Source organism: Lissotriton helveticus, chromosome 6, assembly GCF_964261635.1.
Source record: "Lissotriton helveticus chromosome 6, aLisHel1.1, whole genome shotgun sequence".
Classification (NCBI taxonomy): domain Eukaryota; kingdom Metazoa; phylum Chordata; class Amphibia; order Caudata; family Salamandridae; genus Lissotriton; species Lissotriton helveticus.
In genome coordinates this window covers 716,813,396-716,833,847 of record NC_136067.1, presented here as the reverse complement: position 1 = coordinate 716,833,847, position 20,452 = coordinate 716,813,396, and the positions used below count along the sequence as shown (strand labels likewise).

At 51.0% G+C, this 20,452-nt stretch overlaps 1 protein-coding gene across 4 annotated transcripts in view; it reads right to left on the bottom strand.

The window, feature by feature from the left end:
* The window catches only part of USP45 (ubiquitin specific peptidase 45), a 1,947,146-nt gene that overhangs the window by 1,857,090 nt on the left and 69,604 nt on the right, over positions 1 to 20,452 (bottom strand). For all 4 annotated transcript variants that reach the window (XM_078648210.1, XM_078648209.1, XM_078648212.1 and 1 more), the window contains one exon: positions 10,933 to 11,102. In XM_078648210.1, the coding sequence (XP_078504336.1) occupies positions 10,933 to 11,102 (170 nt within the window). The remainder of the gene's footprint in view (positions 1 to 10,932; positions 11,103 to 20,452) is intronic.

Genomic DNA, 20,452 nt, shown 5'->3' with positions numbered 1-20,452 from the left:
TCCCCTTTGGTATCGCTTTGTTTGCCCTAAGTTGGCAGGGTATGCCCAGACGTGGGTCCCTTGCTCACTTTGCCACTGGATTCAAGATAGCCTGGCTGATGAGGGTTATGAACCCGATTCCGGTCCCGGGATGCTTGTTTCCGGTCCAGGGAAGACATGGCTTGGCAGTTCGGGCTGGACTGTTCCCATGAGGCACTGGGTCAGACTGATTTGCATATGGCCATGTCTGAACTGGGGTGGTGAAGTGAGCTAAAGAATGATGATAGATTAAACCCAGATCAGTTGACTGGGGGGTGGGTGTTTGATTTGCTCAAACGCTCCGTCCATCAACCCCTATAGTATCGCTATGCCGGCCACTACTGGCACAGGGAGTGATGCGGCCCACTTGTAGCATTTGATTTACAGGCCCTGGCAACATGTAGTATCATATATTTTTATTTTTTATTTTATTTAGAAAGTTTTATATAGCGCGAGCGTGACCCTTGGGTATCAGAGCGCTTAACAGAATCTATAAACAAGAGGTAGATTAGAAATACAGAGTACATATACATGAATTAGATTAAACATATTATTCACATAGCGTTACCCTAAAGGGAATGGGGTAGGTAGTTATAGTTCCATATTTTTTATTTTTTTTTGAAAATCTGTTTATTAGCATAGTATGGGAAGCAGTTACATACATTTTCAAGTCCAGTATATCAAAGTAAAAACATGCATATGTCTGCTGAAATCAAATATTTTGTATTGCCATTTCGATTTTACATTTTGTGGCGATCAGAACTGTCGCAATTAAACAAACCCCGGTCATTTCAATCCCTCCCACCACCCTCGAACAACCCACCCGACACTCTCTTTGCAGTTATCTAATTAAGTGAATTGAATGAACATTTATCTGGGTCACCCATAGTATTATAACATGTAGCCTCTACTATCAGTACACTTAGACGGTACAAGGCAAAAAGCCAGTAATTGGGTGCTCCCCTACCCATAATCATGCATCTCAGCCGGTAGCAGTGTATGAGATTCTGGCTCAGGACATGGTCATTCCATATTCGGTGCGTCACTGTTATCCCCTTCCTCCCCATCGTCTCCCGTTTCAAACTCCCCCAAAGTGACAAACCAGTCCAGTGAGATCGGCTTTTTCCGTAGGCCTCTGTATTCTTCGCGCTGCAGTGCTTCTCCCTCAGCCCTACCCCAGCGCACTACCTCTGCCTTCCATAATTCAGGGTTGGGTGGCTTAGGTGACTTCCACCTCATCGTGATGGCTCGCTTTGCTAATAATAGGGCCAGGTCCGCAAAGCGCGACGCCACTGTCCTGCTGCGCTGGGAGGGCCCCAGCCCCAATAACGTGCCTTCTAGCGTAAGAGATCGGGACAGAGCCCCTGCGCTTTCAAGCGATGCATGGACCGTGGTCCAGTAGTATCCCAACTTTGGGCATTGCCACATCATGTGTATCAGTGATGCGTCTTCAGCGTCGCAGCGGGGGCAATTGCTTTTCGCATCAGGAAACATCATATGTATACGGTGCGGGGTCAGGTAGGCTCTATGTAGTAGCATTAATTGAATGAATTTGAACTTGGGGTTCCTGGCTACCTTTCTGGGAAATTGCAGTATTCGGTCCCATTCTTTGTCTCTCAGGGGCCTTCCAATATCCTCCTCCCATGTCTCCCTGAGAAGCGAGAGAGCGAATGCTCTCCCTTCTCTGATGCCAGCAGTAAGCCATCTCGTCAGGTGTGCACCCGATCCCATGAGATAATGCATCCTAGTGAGGGGGTTTGTGTCAGGTTCCTGGCCCTCAGGCGACCATTTATGTGTGATATAATTGCGAAGACCGGCGTACAGGAGGAATGAGCCCCCAGGTATGCCTTGTATGGTTCTGAAGTCTTCAAAGGACAACAAGTGACCGTCTGCAAACAGGTCGCCCACATGCGATACTCCTGCGTCATGCCATGCGGTTAGTGAGGCCGTCGTGAGAGCTCCTGTGCCCAACGGAATGCCCAAGAGCGGGATAGTGGGGGCATAGGATGACTTAGGTGAAGTGTATTTCAGAGCCTTCCTCCAATAAAGGATCGCCAGTCTAAGAAGTGGTGGGGCATCTCTCGGCATATCCGAGTGAGGCAGGAGTAATGTGTGCAATCTCCCCCTACCGTGATCCTCCTCCGACATACCGATCTCCTGGAGATTGCGACCAGCCACCCAGAAAGCCAGCCATTGAAGCTGACACGCATAGTTGTAAGCTCTAAAGTCCGGCAGGCCCATACCACCGGCGTCAGAGGGGAGTTGTAACTTAGACAAACTTATACGTCTGCGGCCATGCCCCCATACGAGCTCCGTAAGGAGAGTGTCAAGGGTCTTAAACGTCGCTGCTGGGATCATGTACGGTAAGTTGGTGAAATGGTAGAGAAGACGGGGAAGCATCACCATCTTCGATATCGCTACTCTGCCGGGTATGGAAAGTGGAAGCGTCAACCAGAATTGTATTTGTGACTTCAACGCTCTGATGGCCCTCCCAAGGTTTCCGTCAATCATCATGTCAGACTCTCTATAGATTTGCATCCCCAGGTATCTAAAGGTGGTTTCCGCCATCTGGAATGCATGAGGGGCGAAGGGTAAGGGAGTAGTCAGACCTGTGGTCGCAAATGTGAAGCCATAGGACTTGGATTCGCTTATGGTCAGACCCGAGATCGACCTAAAGTCCTCAAAGACCTGGGAAACAGAGCTCAGGTCTCCCCTCAAGTCTCGGAGATATAATATAATATCGTCTGCATAAGCAGACACAATATGTGCCGTCCCGTGTCTACGTATGCCATAGCGGGGAGCCATCGACCGAAGCAGACAGAGCATAGGCTCAAGGGCAAGGACAAAAAGGAGGGGGGATAGTGGGCAGCCCTGCCTGGTTCCCCTCGCTATGGCTATAGGAGCCGATATAAGTCCAGAGGTGCGCACTCTAGCCGTAGGGACGGTGTACAGCAATCTGACCCAGTTAAGAAAGTCAGATGGTATCCCAAATTTGGACAGGGTGGCGAACATAAAGTCCCACCTAAGGGAGTCAAACGCTTGTTTCAAGTCCAGTGATATGCAGCCCTCGGAGGGCACGTCCCTTCCGTGTCCGAGCATTAGTTGCGCTAAACGCCTAAGGTTCATGGCCGTGTTACGACCCGGAATAAAACCACATTGATCCGGGTGGATCAGGTGCGGTACGTATTGCACGAGCCTCGCTGCCAGTACCTTGCTCAATATCTTGGAGTCAGTATTGAGAAGGGAGAGTGGTCTATAATCTGCCATTTGCAGCCCCTCCTTGGCTGGCTTTAATAGGGATGTGATCAATGCCTGCATTGATGACTGTGGAAGGGACGACGTCCGTAGGGCCTCAATATAAATAATGTGCAACCGCGGTGCCAGTAGGTCTATGAATGTCGCATAAAAGTCGGCCGGTAGGCCATCCGTACCAGGGGTTTTGCCCTTTGGGAGAGCTCTGATCGCCTGCCTAATTTCAGCTATCGTAATGGTGCGCTTTAGATCTTTGGCCTGACTCTCAGTGAGTTGAGGTAGAGTCAGGTCCCTCATGAAGGTCTCGAATGCATCTTCGGATAGGGGCTGCGGGGGGCTGTACAGAGTTGTGTAGTAGTCCCTGAACGCCGTGTTAATCCCGAGTTGGGTGTTAGTTGGGTTGCCCTCCTGATCCAGAACAGTCAGGATGGGATGGTGAATTGGGGAGTCACGTAGTAGGCGGGCCAGTAGGGGGCCGGCCCTATCCGCCTGTGTGTGTTGCCTGTTCGTGTATTCTTTGTAGTCTAGGAGCCTCAGGTCTTCCAGTAGTTCCGCGTGTCTAATGTGAGCCTCCTGCAATGGTGTGAAGGGTGCATTGGTGCCGGCTGCCTCATTCTCTAAGGGCGCAAGTGAGTTCTCCACTTCCTTCAATTGAGCAATCACCTCACGTTTCCTACCCATCCCAGCGGCCATTGCCGCCCCCCTCAGGCAGACTTTAAAGGCATCCCACTCTACGAGCCGGGAGCTGGCTGTGCTAGTATTTGTAGAGAAGTAGGTAACTATAGTGTCAGACAGGGAGGCCCGGAATACAGAGTCTTCAAGGAGATCTGGAGACAGTCTCCAAGTTGGAATGGGGGTCAGACGTCTACCCCACTGCCAGATGAGTTCTACAGGGCTGTGATCAGACAGAGTTTTCCCCATGTGTTGTGTCTGGACTATGGACGCTGCTAGGGAACGGGAACAGAAAATGTGGTCGATTCTGGTGTGGAGCTGGTGGGGCGGTGAAAAAAAGGTATATTCCCTGTCTCGTGGATGTGCGCTACGCCACACGTCTGCCAGGTCCCAGCCCACAGACCATCTCGCAAGAGCCTCCGCTTGTTTCTTACTCTCAGCTGTCTGCAAAGGGGGATGTGACCTATCCAAAGCAACATCAAGTACAGCATTAAAATCCCCTCCAATCAACAAGCAATGATCCGCCCAATCTGCAAGTACCCCGTTCACTGTCAACAAAAACTCCGACTGATTCGAGTTTGGCGAGTACACACACCCAAATACAATAGCATCCCCGTCCAACAGCCCCCGCACAAATACATATCGTCCCTCATTATCGATCCTTTGCTCCAGCATCTGGAAGGGAACCGAGCCGCGGAACCAGATCGCCGCCCCTCTGGAGAACGCAGAATAGGAGGTAGCAAAGAGCTGCCCCCTCCATTTCTTACGGAGTTTCATATTCTCAGCAGCATTCAAATGTGTCTCTTGTAGGCAAGCAATCTGTGTCCCCCTGCGATTAAGCTGAGCTAATATCCTATGGCGTTTATGAACCGCCCCCATGCCACGCACGTTCCAAGTGCACATTTGGTATTTATTAAGCGGCCCCATTTCCATCTATGTAATGCAGCCAGGTAAAAAACCCAGGTACCCATGATAGTTCGATTCCACGAAAGGATGAGAGTGTCTTGTAACCCCAAATTCCCTGAACAGAAGGGTCCCCAGGCAAACGTGCCCGGGATCCAAACCATGGTGCCCAACGTGGGCACAAGTCAGTTAAGTTTGTGTGCATTCCGGGGGTGACAGGCCTCTGTCAATTGTCTCTTAACGGTCTGCATTAGTTCAATAGCCCACCAATGAATAGGCCCCACGATGCAACCCACCACATACTATATAAGAGGGGGGGAACATTCATACGTTACCGCCCGGAGGGGAGCATACTTGCAGCAGTTCAGAACTCCTCCGCCATCTGGGCTGTGACCTTCGGGAAGAGCTGCAAGCTGTCAGCCGAATCAGACACCTCCGTGTGGGTGTCAGTGGTGATGGTGTGCCTGTCTTCGGTCATTTCCGCATCATGTGCGGCCAGTGCCCCCTCCGTTAGCCGTTGTCGCTGTGATGAAGACGGTTGCCCGTCTGTGCGGGCACTAGAAGGGTGCGGCCGCGGTGATGCACCATGTGAAGAGTGTTGTCCCGGGCCGGGGTCGTTGTCCTGGTGATCCGGAGGGTGCCCGCGGCTTCCGCCATGTCGATCTTCAAACGGGTCCTGTGCGGTTGGCGGTGGTAGGGTGACTTCCATCCATTCTTCTGCCTCTTCTGGCGAATCAAAGAAGTGGGATCTGTTGTCGTGTAGAATTTTGAGCCGTGCAGGGAACAGGAGTGCATATTTCATGTTTTTGTCCCTGAGTTTGCGTTTCACACTCATGAAGGTGGACCTGGCACGCTGCACAGTAGGGGTGAAATCAGGGTAGACTGAGATGTTCCTGTCTTCAAAACGTATCGGCGCCTTCTCCCTGGCTGCCCGCAGGACAGTGTCACGATCCTTGTAGTGAAGGAGGCGTGCGATCAGCGGACGAGGAGGTGCTCCGGGTTTGGGGGGCCGCGGCGGCATCCTATGTGCCCTCTCCACACTATAGAGGGCAGTGAGGTCCTCCCGGCCCACCAACTGCCGCAGCCAGTCCTCCACAAACTGGGTAGGGTTCCTCCCCTCGCTTCTCTCCGGTATGCCTAGGATGCGGACGTTATTGCGGCGGGCCCGTCCTTCGGCATCGTCCACTCTATCCCACAGTTGTTTAAGCTGCTTCTCCACACCCTCCAACTTCGTGGAATGTTCCGTCTGTTGTGGCACAAGGTCATTCAGTGTGATCTTCTGTTCCGCTACACGCTCTGCCAGCTTGTTATGGTCAGCCTTCAATAGTGACAGTCCCGTCGCCATGTTGTCTATTCGTGATTCCAGGGCTTCGCGCGTTGCTCGTATTTCATTTAGGATGAGGTCCAACTTTGCGTCTTGGGAGCCCCTACCGGTCGGAGGGATGATGTCCACATTTGAGGAGGCCAGGGGGTCCTCAGAGCCCGTGGACTGCATGTCCAGTACGGCTCCCTTATCATGTGTCCTGCCCCTGGGCTTGCCCATGGATCTCGTGTGCAGGATGGCGCTGTAACTGGCAACTTCGGGCGCCGCTGCCTACTCCAGTGTCCAACCAGAACGTAGTACCACGACCACCGGGGGTACAGGGTGTAGTGGTCAAGGCGGGCAGAGATTATGTAGGGTCTATGCGCGCTGCGCTGCAGTCGGGGATCCCGTATGTCCACCGGGGCCCAGCGGGCAGATGTGAGCCCCGCCTCCAGAGGGCAGATTAATAGAGACCGTGTGATCCCAGGTTTTGTCAGTCGGGACGCGGAATCCTGATCAGGAGCGCCTGTGCTGGGATTATATGGCCAGGCAGCAATGCACGCTTCGTAATCCTGCGCAGCGGGCCGGTGTCAGCACTCCGGACTCTCGGGGGTACGTCCCCCACTTCGAAGCGTCTGGTCTCAGGGAAGCAACACCTCGATCAAAGGCCCCATCTCATATGCAAGGCGCCACAGTCCCGGACCTGAGGGCGATGCACTGCCCGGGCGTGCTGGCAAAATGGCGCTGGCGAGAGAGAGCGCACCCCAGATCCGACGTACTCAGAGAAGACCGGGTGGAGTCGGGCTCCCTGATCCGATGGCTGATAAGCGGTAGCGCTTTACCTGCAGTCCAGAAACAGTGCTGCCGAGGGTAGACGCCGCAGTGCAGAAGGGGGAGCAGGCAAGCCGATCCGGGAATGTTCCCGCGTGTCTCGCGGACCTCACAGCAGGGCAGCTGGACCGGGCGCAGTGCCGAAAGGCAGTTAGCAGGGCCACGGGTATGCGAGGGTGTCTTTACTTGCTCCGGTGCCTCCGCAGGAGTCCACAAACACTTCCGCCGGGGCCCCGATCGGACCGCGCTGATGGTGCAGTGCAGGCCGGGCAGGTCACCTAATTGAGCCCGGGGCTTCGCTTCATCTCAAAGGCCGCTGCAAGGTCCGGTGTCGCAGCGCTCGTATGCTGCGGACCGAGTGGATAGGCACCGCTCCGCTGCTTCCAGTACCCCCCCGGGGGCTTCCGGTGTGGAAATCAGGTGGGTTGCTGTCTGGGGTTGTAGGATAAATTGCTAGTGTTTTCGGGCTATGGACAGAGCTCAGGAACTACACGTCCACCATCTTCGGCTCCAGGCCACGCCCCCGTTATAGTTCCATATATTAGGTGTAACCTACTGCTACAATTCACATAGCATTGCCCTACTGGACTGAGGTAGGTTAGTTATACTTTAAGTAATAGGCGTATCGTACTGATATGAGGTAGATTCGGTTAGTACTAACACCGGGTTAACATAATGCTAAATTTTCAACCTGCGTCTGTCCCCAAGTTGACATAAATGTTATAACTTTTCTTCAATATCCTATTAAATTGAATGCTAAGTTCCTGTATAGACCATACTGTCTTGGCTTTGATTGTGCGATCTTCTTCTAGTTCTCTCTGTGCTCTAGCCTCTAGGTCGTTACTGCTTACTGGACATTGTTTCTAGTTTCCATTCGATGCTCCGTGTGGGCCCTTTCCGATGCGGTGGCGTTGAAGTCCGTACTTGACTATGTAAGGAACTTATTCATTAGGAAGCTCTTAGCTTCCTTTTTGAATGTAATAATGTTAGTAATTTTCCTAATATGCTAGGGATTTACAAGTAAATTAAATGTAACAATTAGGTAGATGCCAATTGTAGCATGCTTTAGGGAGAGAGCACTAGCACTTTACCACTGGTTAGCATGGGAAAAGTACACAGTGTTTTAATGCCCACAAATATAGGTTCAGCAACAGAAGGTAAAAATATCGGTGTAACCCCCACAAAAAGGATAAATGAATTCTGATTGAATCGGGGTATTTTTAGGTTGGAAGGAATTGCAGGGCATGTTGTGTGTACTTGATTTTGTAAATGGGTGTATATATATATATATATATATATATATATATATATATATATATATATATATATATATATATATATATATATCCAACAATAGCGCAGGTACCCATTTGGGGAGAAGCCACACACGAAATGGATGCAAAAACTCCTTTATTTCAACAGCTTGCTAGCCGGCTTCCAGCACCAGCATGATTCACTCAAAGGCTGCCATACGCGTTACGAGAGACCACGCTCTCTTCATCAGTGGCAAAAGTTCATCGATGGCTTGGGTGTGCCTCTTAAGTATTCAGTCCCCGCCCCCTAGGCGTGTTAGGTCACAGAGGCATTTCTGGGATCTGTAGTCCATAAACATTCAAGTGAGGCATTCCAGCTTGCATCGGTGAAAAATAAAATCACAGTGGATTACAAAGGACACTAGCGCCGTCCGCCAGCCCTGCTTCTCAGTTGCTGAAGGAGTGGCCATGGTTCTCCCCTGCCGAGTCCCATAGCCTCCGTGTACTTGTTGTCCTTGGTAGGTGTCAACAATGGTTCTGCGAACAGCGGGCTTCATCCCCACGACCGGGACGGCCGTTACAACATCCAACAATAGCGCAGGTACCCATTTGGGGAGAAGCCACACACGAAATGGATGCAAAAACTCCTTTATTTCAACAGCTTGCTAGCCGGCTTCCAGCACCAGCATGATTCACTCAAAGGCTGCCATACGCGTTACGAGAGACCACGCTCTCTTCATCAGTGGCAAAAGTTCATCGATGGCTTGGGTGTGCCTCTTAAGTATTCAGTCCCCGCCCCCTAGGCGTGTTAGGTCACAGAGGCATTTCTGGGATCTGTAGTCCATAAACATTCAAGTGAGGCATTCCAGCTTGCATCGGTGAAAAATAAAATCACAGTGGATTGCAAAGGACACTAGCGCCGTCCGCCAGCCCTGCTTCTCAGTTGCTGAAGGAGTGGCCATGGTTCTCCCCTGCCGAGTCCCATAGCCTCCGTGTACTTGTTGTCCTTGGTAGGTGTCAACAATGGTTCTGCGAACAGCGGGCTTCATCCCCACGACCGGGACGGCCGTTACAACATCCAACAATAGCGCAGGTACCCATTTGGGGAGAAGCCACACACGAAATGGATGCAAAAACTCCTTTATTTCAACAGCTTGCTAGCCGGCTTCCAGCACCAGCATGATTCACTCAAAGGCTGCCATACGCTTTACGAGAGACCACGCTCTCTTCATCAGTGGCAAAAGTTCATCGATGGCTTGGGTGTGCCTCTTAAGTATTCAGTCCCCGCCCCCTAGGCGTGTTAGGTCACAGAGGCATTTCTGGGATCTGTAGTCCATAAACATTCAAGTGAGGCATTCCAGCTTGCATCGGTGAAAAATAAAATCACAGTGGATTGCAAAGGACACTAGCGCCGTCCGCCAGCCCTGCTTCTCAGTTGCTGAAGGAGTGGCCATGGTTCTCCCCTGCCGAGTCCCATAGCCTCCGTGTACTTGTTGTCCTTGGTAGGTGTCAACAATGGTTCTGCGAGTGAATCATGCTGGTGCTGGAAGCCGGCTAGCAAGCTGTTGAAATAAAGGAGTTTTTGCATCCATTTCGTGTGTGGCTTCTCCCCAAATGGGTACCTGCGCTATTATTGGAGATATATATAGATATATATATATATATATATATATATATATATATATATATATATATATATATATTCCAAGCTTCCCCAGTGCCTCGTCGCACAGAACAGAAACACGGACTCTGAATATGCCGGTATCAGATTTTACGGTGCATGCCTCAGACGCGTTTCGGACACGAGGCTGTGTCCTTGCTCACTTAACCTATGTGTGTGTGTGTGTGTATAGATATATATATATATATACACACACACACATACACACACATACACACACACGCACACACCTACATATTTATAAATATGTGTGTGTAGAGGATGTGTACTGTAAATCTTCAGTATGCTGCACCACATGGGGTGCTTATTCCTGAGGGACATAATGCACACTTGCCAGAAAAACTAGAGCAAATGTCTTCAAACTGGGCCTCTCCTCTACGGGTGCAGTGTTATTTCTAGGGGACTTTGAGTTCCACAAGAAAAAAACTCCGAGCTCTTTAGTTAGAAACTAGTATCACTCAAATTCCTGTCTGACTTCCTGTGGGGGGAGAAGAAGTTTGGAAAGTAGTTTCCTAGCGAAAGGAGCATGTATATTTTAAAAAACATTTGTTCAGAAATCTCAAATGTATCACAGAGAATGTTGAAACTAGGATTGTTGATGGTGCCTGCTTTAAAGTACTACACTTGATATGATACTATGAGAGCATTCAAGGCAAACTTTCTCTTTGCAGCAAACACGGGAGCTCTTCTGAAATATTACTAGTAATATTACACCGGAGTTGCAGAGATGAAAATATGGTAGGGGAAAAAACAACCAGCTCTTCAATTTAAACAGTAGCCATTAAGATGCAATTGGAAATCTAATGAAATGTTAAGAATTTCTGCCCAGTGCATTACACGTACACAATCAGCACTAAGAATGTTGAAACCAAAACCTTTAAAAGGGGCAGGGTCTAGAAGCAGCATACTAGACCATGCCCCCAGTGCTGAATGGACAAAAAGAAAGAAATGTTGTTTAGCAATTAAGAAAAACATAAAAAATTAGGATTTCCTGTGTAAAGTTGTTAACATTCACCTACCTGGTGGCCACATTTGAGACACAACCAAACATCAGTGGGAACCACTGGTTCTCCATCACTTGTTCTTCTCTCCTTCAAACAGTCCCAGCAGATGGACCAAACATTCTGCCCCAATGACCTCTTGACTTGATTTATGTCCACTGCCTGGCCTACATGTTGGCATGTTAACCCTTTAAAACAACAATAATAATATATATTAATGTCCAGTGTGTTCTGAGAACCACTGGGGAAATCAGGCAGACTAAATGACAACCACATGGACATACTAATAAGATAAATACAAAATAGACCCCAAAAATTAAACATTGCCCCCTTTTGCAGCAGTCTTAATAACAGTTCCTTTCTTATCATTCATTTTGGGCTGTGTTATACGAAGAAAGAAAGAAAAACAATCACAATAACAAGTTACTAGGGATCTTGGTTAGTCTAGCACCGACTACAACACCGCAGTCAGTACTGAAAAAATTATAATAAATGTTTAGCATTCTACAGATAAGTTATGATTTTTCCCTGACTAACGCCTGGTAAAGTAGAGTTTGTATAATAAGGAAATAATTCAGAAATCTTCATTATTCGCACACTTGGGATGTTTCCAGACTTTAAGTATCTGATCCCTGGGAGCCATGATTCACATTCAGTGCACAATACGGAGAAGCAATAATTAGGACCTAAAGCAGGGAAGGGAAATCATGCTACCCAGCTGCCAAACATTATCAATAAGGCATTGCAAACTGTGCATTTTGATCTATAATGACAACACCGGACTAATGTGAACTCAAACAATCATTAATGGCAGCTGGAAAAAACAAGCATTTACAATCCAACGGTCTCGTCTTTGCAAAAGTTATAGCTATTGGCATTGTAAATGACAACATTTTTATTTATGTGTTGGTTTTGAAAACAGATACATAAATGGCATTGTTATTTACAATGCCAATAGTTTAATCTTGCAAATGCGAGAATGTATTGTGCACTGAGAGGGACAGTAAGGAGGCATTTGCACTGAGAGGGTCAGTGAGGAAGTATTGTGCGTTGAGGGGGGCAGTGAGGAGGTATTGTGCGTTGAGGGTTCAGTGAGCAGGTATTGTGCACTGAGGGGGCAGTGAGGAGGTATTGTGCGTTGAGGGGGGAGTAAGGAGGTATTGTGCACTGAGGGGGTCAGTGAGGTGTGGTGCCAGCACCTTTAAATCACAAAACTAAAGAAAGTTATTATTACTTGTGTTACCCAAAAGGTGCATCGCTGCTTGACCTGCTAACAATAACCAGCACTGGAGTCCTCTTTCACCTTCCACCACTGCTGCGGATTCACATTACGTTCCTGATTACCTAGTTTGTTGTCTCACCAGCTTAAGAAATGTGAACGCAGTGGGTCTGGCGAGGTCCATCACGACTGGGTTGGAGGGAGAAGGGGCGTGCAAGCGGGAGCATGGGGGGGGCACTGGCTTGGGCGCCTAGGGAAGAGGCAGCGTTTGGTTTGGTCACTGGGTTAGAGGAGGGAGGGGGCCGTCCGAGGAAGGGAATTTGTCAGATGGGGAGAGCTGGCTATGGCCTATGGGGCGGTCGGGCGAGTTGGGTTGGTGCGGGGTGGGCTGGGGCTGCTCCGCCATGCACTGCAGAATACGTGGTCCTCAACTAGCCTCGCACTGGCCCCCCCTTGGTGAAGTCTTGCTGGGGGAGCGGGGATTTGTTGGCACCGTGGGTCTGGCGAGGTCGCAGCGCGACTGGGGTGGGAAGGGGGGCTTGGAGGGTGGGCGACCGCAGGGACTCCCCCCCCCCCCGGGCTGTTTGGGAGGGGCGGGGTCAGGCGGAGCATAGCGGGCATTTTGTTTTGGGCTTTCTTTTTGCAGCCCAATTGTAGCCCAACGTTTAAATACGTTGGGCTACTGCTCCCAGCCACCATTTTGTCTTTGGTGACCTGGTAGCTGGGAGCTTTAGATAGAAAAAAAATTCAGTGCGGTTAGCGTGTAGTGGTTTGTATTTTCCTTTTGTCCTATAATTGCAGAGTTATGGCAGCGGAAGACGTGCGAGTGCTCGAGGCTCTCCGGCTTCTGAGCGAGGCAGGTCGTCTGAATATGGTGATAGATGACGCGGCTGGGGCGTTGCGGCAGCTGTTGCTGCCTGCACGTCGCCCAAGCGTCCATAAATGACCCCAGTAGTGGAGCGGAGGTGCCAGCGATCCAGGAAGGCGGCCCCGGTGAAGCGTGTGCTGTCCGCTGTGGAGAGCAGCTCTGAGGAGGTGAGTGTGGGCCGTCTGGGGGGCGGGAGAGGTGGTGTGGCGGGGAGCGGAGTCGGGTCGTTTGTTGTAGAGGCAGCTTCCGTGGTGGTGTCGGGGCAGCGTGGCGCGTCGGCCCCCGCGCAGAAGGTTAAGTGCGTGGGAGGAAGGGGGGGCAAGAGGCGCTCTTCCTCTCTCTCGGCAGCACAGGATTTGGCCCCTTCAGTGGGGGGCGAGTTGGGGAACGGTGATCACGTCATTGGTGGCAGTTTGGCAGGACCATTTGTGGAGGCCGGGGGGGCGGGTAATAGGAGTCCTTCAGTGGCTTTGGTGGAGGGTGGGGTATCAATGTTGGGGGGGGGGGAGCGGAAGAGGGGCAAGAGAAGTTTGTTCTTTTGTTCATGAGAGGCACTAAGTATGGTTAGAGAAAGTGGGGAGAGGTGAAGGGGAGTGGGCTGCTGAAGTGGGCCTTCCTCTCATGCAGGTACAAAAGGGGGTGGTGATGGACGGAGCATCTGAACCAATCAAACACTCACACCCAGTCAAAAGATCTGGGTTTGATCCATCACCGTTCTTTAGCCCACTCTGCCACCCCAGTTCAGACATGGCTATATGCAAATCAGTCTGACCCTGTGCCTCATGGGAACAGTCCAGCCCGAACTGCCAAGCCATGCCTTCCCTGGACCGGAAACAAGCTTCCGAGGACCGGTTTCTGGCATTACAGCCGTCTTCAGCCCGGCTTGCTTGAATCCAGTGGCAAAGTGAGCAAGGGACTCACGTCTGAGCATACCCTGCCACACTTATGGCGGCCAAAGCGGTACAAAAGGGGGTGGTGATGGACGGAGCATCTGAACCAATCAAACACTCACACCCAGTCAAAAGATCTGGGTTTGATCCATCACCGTTCTTTAGCCCACTCTGCCACCCCAGTTCAGACATGGCTATATGCAAATCAGTCTGACCCTGTGCCTCATGGGAACAGTCCAGCCCGAACTGCCAAGCCATGCCTTCCCTGGACCGGAAACAAGCTTCCGAGGACCGGTTTCTGGCATTACAGCCGTCTTCAGCCCGGCTTGCTTGAATCCAGTGGCAAAGTGAGCAAGGGACTCACGTCTGAGCATACCCTGCCACACTTATGGCGGCCAAAGCGGTACAAAAGGGGGTGGTGTCCATCACCACCCCCTTTTTGAAATTATTCCTCTCATGCAGGCTCCATTGGTTCTGTGCGAAGTGTTCGTGAGCTGGGTGGGGGGTTGCAGGTGGGGGCAGGGAGAGAGGCATACAGCCCCCTTCTTTTTTCTCCTTCGGCTAGGGGTGCAATTGGTGCAGGGGAGGGCAGCTCGGTGGGGGAGGGGGAATGGGCACAGGTTGGGGGTTGGAGGGGTTACAACCCTTGGGTTGGTTCGGGGAGCAGGGTCAGGGAGTTTGGACAGAGGAAGAGAGGTATGGGGGTACGGTAGAGGCAGATCTGGAGCCAGCAGCTGGGGGGCAGGACTGGGAAGGGATGTTTTCCCGTCTTGGTCGGAGGGTGTGAGGGGCGTGGGGGCTGGGGGTTTCTCGGATTGTACTTTTGGTACCCCTCCTGGGGGCCCAAATGTAGAGGGCCCAGAGGTTAGAGGAGGTCGGGAGGGGGGAGGTGGGGCCCCTTGGAGTCTGCGGAAGGGGAGCGGGGGCAGGAACACCATCTGGCTCCTTTGACGCCGGGGGTACACAAGGTGCTGGAATGGAGCGGTGAGGAAGGGGAGCCAGCTCCCTCCCCTCCGACTATCTCACGGCTAAGTAAGGTGAGCTCGCAGTACGAGGGGCAGGAGGATGTTATGTTGTCCGGGGGTTCTGGGTGGGTTAGACAGGTCAGTAGGCCAGTTTGTTTTTTGGGAGCTCCCAGCACACCAGTCCAAATTCTTTCTCCGCAGGTTAGGGAGCGTCGCGGGAAGGCAGACTCAGTAGGGCGAGGTGCGGCCCATCTGCACCGAGGAGATGGGAGGGTGGAGCCCTGCTCGGCACATTCCGTACCAGCGGGGGATCCCGGCGCGGCCGGCACAAGGTCACGTGCGACCTTGCTAGCCCCAACGTCAAGCAGGACACGGTGGTCAGGAGGAACGCTGGATAGGAGCACTCACGACAATCAACGCAGGGGGGAGTACCGGCAGGTACAGTCGGCTCCCCCGCCTAGTGGATTATCAGGAGCCTTTGGGGCTGGTGTGTCCAATGTAGGTTCTGTTAAAGCTCGCAGTGTTGGTTTTGTACAGGATCCTCTACAGATAGAGGAGGAGGTTGTTTTGGATTATGATGAAGACAAACCCGAAGAAGGGGAGTGGAGGGACGATGAGGAGGGGGGGTGCCTTCTCATGTGTCTTCTAGTTTTTTGCAGGCACCGGAGGTGGTGCAGCCCAGGAGGGCAGTGTCTTTGGAAGCCAGAAGAGAGCGCGGCCCCGCGGTGAGGGATCCTCGGACGGTGGACCAAGTGGAACAAATGGCATGGAAAGCGGCGCCTGGTCGGGCAGCCTTGTAAAACCCAGGTGAGAAAATTGTCCCACAGGCCAACCCAAAAATGGTGTCAGTGGGGACAGGGGGTGGCGACATGATGGGGGAGCTGGGTGGTAAGCTCCAAAAAGGTAAATATGTGCGAGATCAAGGTGTGGTGACAGGTATGGAGGTCTCGCCAGGAGCCAAGGTGGAGAGTGGGACAAATACAGAACCAGAGGTGCCGGCTAAAGAGCCTCTGCAGAGTAAGGAATTAAAGTTTAAAAAGCTCCCTTACATGGGAGTGACAAAACCGCTAGGTGCACATTTGATGCTGTCCACGAAAGAATGCATATGGAAAGGGAAGTATGTTGAGCTTTTGAAATTATTGCACATGGAAGTGCGGTTCAAGGAAGGGTCGAAAGAAGAGAAGCATGAGTTGGCTAAACGGCCTAAGGTGCTGTTAACTATCGAAAATTGGACCGCAGCGTTCTTGATTTATGCCAGCGTGTATTGCGAGACGTTCCCTGAGCGTGCATGGCAATTTTTAAATACATGAATGTTATTAGGAAAGCACAAATTAGAGGCAGTGGTTATGCATGGGCTCAGTATGATGAGGAGATTAGGGCCCGCATGGCGTGGGATCCGGATGCTAAGTGGGGGGAACTGGACTCGGATTTATGGCAGCATACCATGGGGGCGCCAGCGGGCGGTAAGACTATTTTTACAGCAAGTGGTTTACTTCTAGTGTATCGGCCCTTTCAGGGGAAGCCCACCCGGGGAGGGGTGGGGAATGCAACAGTTGTGTCATCAGGTTCCGGAGCTTGCTGGGAGTTCAATAAGGGATCTTGCACGAGAGAGTATTGTAGGTTCAGACATGAGTGCTCTCAATGTGGTAGGAAACACCCCTTGGTTAAATGTTGGGGACTCCGGCCACAGGGTAGTCAACAGCCAGGCCCTAGTACTTCGGGTTCTTCACAGCCGCCACAGAGTGTTAGGGGAGGCAAGGGAGCTCCAGGGGCTGGGCCAAAGGGCTCTTACGCCAGTTAGGCTGGGATCTCTGGAAATGGGGTTGAAGGAATATGGGGATCTAGCAGCGAAGCAGACATTGTTGGAGGGGTTTTCTGAAGGTTTTCGGCTAGGTTACAATGGGCCACGACAAAGGAGGTGGGCGCAAAATCTGAAGTCAGCAAATGAACACAAGGTGGTAGTACAAGAGAAGTTGGACAAAGTGCGAGAGGGTAGGATGGCAGGTCCTTTTGATGATTGGCCCTTAGATGACTTGATTGTTTCCCCCATTGGAGTATTTCCCAAAAAAGAGGTGGGACAGTACAGACTGATTCTACACTTATCGTGGCCGGAGGGATCTTCAGTCAATGACTTTATTGATGAGGATGCGGCCTCAGTGTCTTATTCCTCAGTTGACTTTGCTATGTCAATGCGAGAGGGTAGGATGGCAGGTCCTTTTGATGATTGGCCCTTAGATGACTTGATTGTTTCCCCCATTGGAGTAGTTCCCAAAAAAGAGGTGGGACAGTACAGACTGATTCAACACTTATCGTGGCCGGAGGGATCTTCAGTCAATGACTTTATTGATGAGGATGCGGCCTCAGTGTCTTATTCCTCAGTTGACTTTGCTATGTCACTGGTAGTGACCGCGGGCGCAACTGCAGAAATGGCGAAATGCGACGTAAAGTCGGCATTTCGTTTGCTACCTGTACATCCTGATGATAGGAGCCTTTTGGGAATCCAATTTGGAGGACGGTGGTATGTGGATAGGGCATTGCAGATGGGTTGTTCAGTGACCTGTGGCTTGTTTGAGTGTTTTAGCACCTTCCTACAGTGGCTTTTTACACATCAGACTGGCCATGGGAGGGTGACGCACTACTTGGACGATTTCTTTTTTGTGGGTTCCTCGGGCTCCACGGAGTGCCAGGTAGCTCTGGACACGTTCCATGAGCTTATGGGGGAACTGGGGGTGCCACTGGCACCTGAAAAAACAATGGGTCCTTGTACGACTATGTCATTCTTGGGAATTGAAATTGACTCTGTGGAGATGCAGGCACGGTTGCCGAAAGACAAAAAAGAAAGGATGTTGGATCTTTTGGATAACATGCTCAAGAGAAATAAGGTAACAGTGAAAGAGGTTCAGGTTTTGTTGGGACACCTCAATTTCGCCTGCAGGGTGGTCAGGGCAGGGAGGACTTTTTGCAGGAGACTTGGGCTGGCACATAAGAAAGTTTTGTTCAGGATTGACAACTTAGCAGTGGTAGAGATCATTAATAGGCAGTCGGCAAGGGAGGAGCAGATTTTGAAGTTGCTGCGTGTATTCGTGCTTGGCTGTCTGAGACATGATATCGCGTTCAGGGCTATGCATATCCCGGGTGTGGACAATGACATTGCAGATGCTTTGTCTCGTTCGCAGTGGGAGAAATTCCATGGGCTGTCCTCGGAGGCGGACAGGACACCCACCCCAATGCAGGAACATCTATGGTATGTAGGCAACGTCGGGTCATACAGTTGGTGGTAGGATCCTTGTCGGCGGCTACTCGGGCAGCATATGCGCTGGCATGGAGGGAATTCATTACGTCAGGCGCGTGTCGGAGGGCTGAGTCTTGGAGACGGTCAGAAGATGTGATACAGTTTCTGCTTGACCTTATGAAAAAGGGTTTGTCAAGGGTTACCATCGCAGGAAAGCTGGCAGGTATTTCCTTCATGGGAAAATTGTTTTGGGGCTACTCCCCTTCTGCAGGGGAGGTAGGGAAGGCAAAAAGATGTTGGAAGGGTGGGCCAGGGAGGGGGGGGGGGAGTTACGGGTGACTCGGAGGCCTTTGTCTTGGCAGATTTTAGCCCGTTTGTTAGTAGCGTTACCTTTGGTTTGTACAGATGGTTTCGAAGCCTGTTTGTTTTCTACACTCATGGTTTGGATGTTTTTTGGAGCCTTTAGGGTTGTCGAGCTTTTGGGTTCTAGGTTAAAAATGGGTGTTACCGTGTGCATGAAGTTATGGATGAGGTCACGGGTGTGCGGTCGATGCCCGAGGCAAGGAGATGTTTGCTGAACGTTTGGGAGCCGAATGATTATAGTGTGGCGCAGCTTCGATGGGTGACCTTAGGTAATATGATTGCCAAACGAGATATCGCACAACTGTGGGGTGTCCAGAGACCGCCGACTGTTCTCCTATGGAAACAGAATTTGGATTGGTGCATGTTCAGAGAAAAAACAGTATATGTTTCTCGAGGAACGCCTCGCAAATGGGGGAAGATATGGTCTCCATGGAATGTTTATCGTGGTGAGATATGTGCTCCTCCCCTCCTGGACTTGGATACGGAACCGATATCTCCCCGGCCCAACGTTTCCCCTACGACGATTTAGACATCTTGATTGCTTTCTGTCCCTCTGCCCCCCCCCCCACTCATATGATGTGTTCCTAAACTCGCTTTGTAGTGCACCCCCCGCACGATGCGACACTGTATTGTAAAGTAATGCCTTGTTTGTGTTTTTGTTATTGTTTCTGTATTTTGTCATTTTATTCTTTAATAAAAAGTTTTTTTTTTTAAAATGGGTGTTACCTGGCAAGAAGTTTCTTCTCGGAAACAGGGGTTCATATTTGGCTTTCACATGCAAAAACGGATCAGAGGAGTGTTGGTAAGGGAGTTTGGCTGGAAGCTAACTCTCCTGCAGAGACATGCCCCTTATACTGGGCCAAGCGGTGGAGGTCTCTATCTGGGGGAGTGCTTAACGAGAGGGTTTTTCGTCATGCAGGTGGGGGTCGGATGACGGATTATCAGCTGCACAAGGTACTGCGGAAAGCGTTGGGCAATATTGGCTTAGATGTTCCCAGTTTGGGACACAGTCCTTTAGGATTGGGGTAGCGACAGAGGCTTGTAACAGAGGTTGGTCAGAAGGGGACATCATGCGGCTGGGGCGCCACTCATCCAATTGTTTTCAGGGTTATGTTCGGAACACAGATGTGGCAGTGCTTGCGTCTCCATCTTTGACATGAATCTTACTTTGTTTTTCTTGTTTCAGGTTCTGTAGCGGGCCCTCGCTCCCCGGAGTTGACCATTTGGAGTGAGGCCCACTCGTTCGTCAAATGGGCACAAGTTCAGGAGGGCAGTTGCTACTTTGGAAAAATGTTGGGTTTCAATGATCGTTTGTTCAATGTTGTTTGGAAGGGGAAAGGGGGGATGGAGAGAGCTGATTCCGTCATTGAATGGGTGGTTGGTGGGAGGTCAGTGCCCGGATGTGTTATTGATTCATTTAGGGGAGAATGATCTTTGTGGGGTGAAGGGTGTGGTGTTACTTAGAGCGATGAAGAGGGATTTGGTTCTGTTGAAGGAGCAGTGGTCTGGTTGCCACGTTTTGTGGACGGAGCTGATGCAGCGTCGGATTTGGAGGGGAGCTCGGAATCCCAAAGCGATTGACAGGACACGCAAGAAGGTCAATTTGGAAATTTCTAGATTCTGCAGGGGTCTGGGTTATGGCAGGGTGTCTCACAGAGACATTTGTTTTGACTCAGTGGAGTTTTTCCGGGTGACGGGGTCCACTTGTCACGGTTGGGTATGGACCTATACTTGTTGAAGGTCAGGGAGGTGCTCTCTAGGTGTCTTATCCTTCAAGAACGTTCAACAGAAGCTTAGTTTTCTTGGTTTGGGGGGCAGAAAGGTAGGTGTCGTTTCCTCCCCCCCCCCCGGCTTTCTGGGTGGCGGGGTTTATTTGAATTGTGAAAGGTTTTGGCGGTAATTTTGTGCTTTATGCTAAAATTGGGTCATAGACACCACAGACCCAGACGTCGCCTTCCTCACGGAAACCTGGATGAACGCCTCCTCAGCGCCCGACATCGC